This window comes from Rosa rugosa, chromosome 7 (genome assembly GCF_958449725.1).
Source record: "Rosa rugosa chromosome 7, drRosRugo1.1, whole genome shotgun sequence".
NCBI lineage: Eukaryota > Viridiplantae > Streptophyta > Magnoliopsida > Rosales > Rosaceae > Rosa > Rosa rugosa.
The window spans coordinates 817,197-821,177 of record NC_084826.1 but is presented as its reverse complement, the minus strand read 5'-3'; the positions used below and the strand labels follow the sequence as shown (position 1 = coordinate 821,177).

Genomic DNA, 3,981 nt, shown 5'->3' with positions numbered 1-3,981 from the left:
CGGCATGCCATTTAAGGCTGTGAATTCTTCTTGCTTCTGATAAGCTAGGAGTGCATCAGCAGGGATGCTAAACAATACAAACGAAAAGAACCAGTCCCCAACTCCCCATTGCCATAGTCGATGCTCTTAGCTGGCCTTTTGAGAGTGCTAGCTAAGGTAGACAAATCCAAGATTTATTGACTTTGTGTTTCGTACGTAATAGTGTAATACGACCACTAATTTTAAAAGGACGAAATTACCTGAAGACGTGAAGACATCTTTTTGAATAAGGATAAGAAATCACCCAGCTAAACAAGTTAGCTATATACCATTCAAACACCAATTATAAAAATAAATAGTTCCAAAGTTCAGATAATTATTAAATTAAGTCAAAACAGAAAAAACAGAAAGCCCAAAAAATTGCATAATAGAAAAAGACTATCCATGGTTGTTTTGTTCAAGTTCCACTAGCTACCGATATTTGGTGACACTAAAGTCTCCAGGTATAATACGGGCGAGTTGCGATAGTCATAGTCATGAAGAAGACGTCTATATTCCTTTTGACTGTTTTCCTCAGGATCATACAACACCAGCTGCCTCCTCTCGCTGCTCATCTTCGAAACTTTTTTACCATTCTCTAAAATCCAAGTCAGGGTGCTATGGCTGATCCGCTTCATCAAAACTTTACCATTCTCTAAAATCAAAATCGGTCTGTAACGGAACTCAAGATGCGGAGATAAACTTAAAGAAGGAATCTGAACAGTTCTAGTCCAGGATTCATTAACCCCATATTCTTTCATCACCCATATTGTTATCGCAATACCTGTTTGCAATTCATGACGCCCCCAATCGTAAACATATAGGAAGAGTGAATTCCCAATAGTCGTCCCAATCCCAACGTCAATGGTTCTTTCTGTCGTGCAAATATCGGGTGGTGACAATAAACGTTGAAATTTCTCCTCGGCTAGATCAAAAGAGATGATTGTGAATCTTGAAAAGCTGTGCTCTAGCCAATGTAGAGCTCCGTTCAATAAGCGCCCCGGCCCATAGCACTCTCCAACGTTGTTGAGATTTTGAACTATCTTCCATGAACCTGTTTTTGATGTAAAGACTGCAAGTGTGGCTGTTGGGAGATTGGAAGCCCTAATTTCAGTTTCCCAGTCACTTTCAGTTTCCCAGTCACTTCCACTTTCCCAGTCACTTCCACTTTCACTGTTGTTAAGGCCTATTATAACCTTGTAATCTTCATTGGTGGAATCATAACCAAATCCATAAAAGTCGCGGTCGCGGCGACAAATTATTTTGATTTTGGGTAACTTGTATGTATCTTGAGTAGAAGGATTCCATATGATAAGATCACGATCAACGTCGTTCTCCTCCTCGTCTTCCTCTTCTTCGTTTTCCTTTTCCTCTTTCTCCTCGTCTTCCTCTTCGTCTTCCTTTTCCTCTTTCTCTTCCTCTCTCTCCACTTCTTCCTCGTCTTGTTGCAATATCAACCCGTCGTCAACTTCTTCTTGGCAAATCAAGCCGACTTCTTCCCGGCATATCAAGCCATTGCAGGAACCCAGGACACATAAACTTGGCACTTCTGGTAGAACAGCATAATCCACCCGATCATCATCGTCTAATATTGCTCTGAAGTCTATGGATCTGGTGGGATTGACTGTCTCAAGCAGCTTCAACCTGCTGCCGGCCCTGCTGGCGTGCTCCCTAGCAAATTTGGGATCAGAGGTTAGAGCAAGCCACGACTTGCATACACAACGAAACCGTACTAAAGATTTGACCGGAAGCCTCGACAGTATCTCATGAGCAATTAGTTCATCGTCAAAACCACCAGCCCATGAGGGAGAGGGACTGCTCAAAGCTCCTTCAAGCCCTACATTGGATGTGTGTTCAAGCTCCTTTGCCATTGCGTGAGATCGAGTTCTGAAATTTTATTGGTAAAAAGCACGAGAGAGATTATATTTATAAAGTTTTGCCGACCTCTTTTTCCTATCCATTGTAGATTTGGGAGTCATAAAAGTTGGGATTAGAAAACTTCATCAAATCGGTTTAAAATTTCCTAAACTTTTTTTTCCTAAACAAGTTAGGACTAGGAAATTCAGGAACGAGACCTCGGGACTGAAGGAAAGACTTCCATCACCAGCTGTGAAGAAGATGATGATGTTCCCAAAGATGTCAATTTCAGCCCGCCCTACCCCTTGACAACCCTACTAAGTCCAACAACAAGTTTTATATTCATATCATGGTAATTTTTTCTTTTCAGATTCATAATTTTTGTTTCTACAGCTTATACTGTTCACTCCGCAAAACAAAGATGAAGGTCTTCTTGAGATTCTAGCTCATGCTTCAGAGTACTCACAACTTTCCATGCGACCTGGAGAGGAAGAGGTGATTCGAAGGTTGATTAACCACCAGAGATTTTCCTTTGAGAATCCCGACTGCACAGATCCTCACACCACTACAAATGTGGGCAAAGGCCACACATGTATTGCCACAAATTTGTAAAACCGAGGATATGGAGCTCATACCCACTGTTATATACAATGTTGGTGTCTATATCCTCCACGGCTCCACCTATAAGCACAAAGCGTGGGAGGCTGATTAAATAAATATTTTTTATTTATTTATTTATATTCAAACCAATATTTAATACTTGTTTAGGTTTTCTTTTCTGTGAAAACTAATTTTATTGAATATTTAATCCTTTCCTTTTCCTCTTCGATCACATCATAAATTGTGCTCCACACCTTTAGGGGGGTGTATTGTATATGGAATTAGTGGAACTTTTAAAGAAATCTATGGAATTTAAAAGTCTGGGTGTATTCAATATAGACTTTTAACAGTCCATGAAAGTCTTGAGGTATTCAATTAGGATTTTTAAAGACTTCATGAATTCCACCAAAATCTAGGGGTATTCAATTAAGACTTTTAAAAATGAATAAAAGTACAGAGGTATTCAAAATATCATTCATACTTATGGAATTAGAAAATCATGGACTTTGTAGTGTTAACTATACATACCAAACTCCAATAATTTTCCAGCCTCCAGACCAAAGATTTCAAAAAGTCTATCAAAGTTTCCTCTTCAAAAAAAAAAAAAATCTATCAAAGTTCTTTTCTCTACGCACGAAGAAGTTTGTCCTTCATCATCTCTCTTTCTTAATTTTTTGTCTTTTCTCTAATCTTTTATGATATCAACCTTTTTTGATACCCAACATGTTCATTGTAGTTGGTGAATGTGATTTTTGCTTTTTGTTTGTTTGTTTTTTTTTTTTTTCATTTGTGATACTTCGAACCCTAATAGCAATAAAAATGATTTATGAAACCCTAAAACTCAAATATTGTGGTCTAACCCTAAGACCTTGAACCATACTAAATTTTATCTTATTAATTAATTATTCTCATTAATTTGAATTTATATTATGGTTCAAAAAAAGGTTGAACAATTGAATTTCAATTGATTGATTATAGATCAAGACATTGACCAATATTGCTACAATATATGTTAATCGGCGAAAACAAAATTGATGAGAATAATTAACCATAAACATCAAGTGATCTATATTGTATATTTATGTTGTTGGGAGATTAAGAATGAGAACAAACTCGCTAGACAGACGAACAATCATTTATTTGAGTCAATTTCTATTAGAATATACTGGAGCATTGAAGAGACAACAAGTTATTATTTTGTTGTGTTTGGGCTGCATTTGTTTTATTTTTTTTATTTTTTTGTTTTTTTTTTATATTTTGTACATCCTAGGAAATCTGTAGAAGTAATTCATAATAAAGTATATAAATTTTCATGAATCAATAAAAGTCTGTTGCTAAAATCAATGGTTTTAAGAAATCCATAACAGTCTATCAACTTTTTAAAGAGTCTATGGACTTTTCAAAAAGTCTGTCATTTAAAAAAAGTCTGCACAAATCCAAATACAGTACACCCCCCTTAATTGAATCTCAGACTCTCTCTCTCTTTCATCTTCTTCTCAGAAAAAA

The 3,981-nt window shown here is 36.6% G+C and overlaps 1 protein-coding gene across 1 annotated transcript; it reads right to left on the bottom strand.

Moving 5' to 3' along the window:
- Positions 1–446: 446 nt before the first annotated feature.
- LOC133720814 (F-box/kelch-repeat protein At3g23880-like) lies at positions 447–1,889 on the bottom strand. Its single transcript, XM_062147286.1, has one exon. The coding sequence runs from the start codon at positions 1,887–1,889 to the stop codon at positions 447–449; it is 1,443 nt and encodes a 480-aa protein (XP_062003270.1).
- Between the last annotated feature and the right edge of the window lie 2,092 nt (positions 1,890–3,981).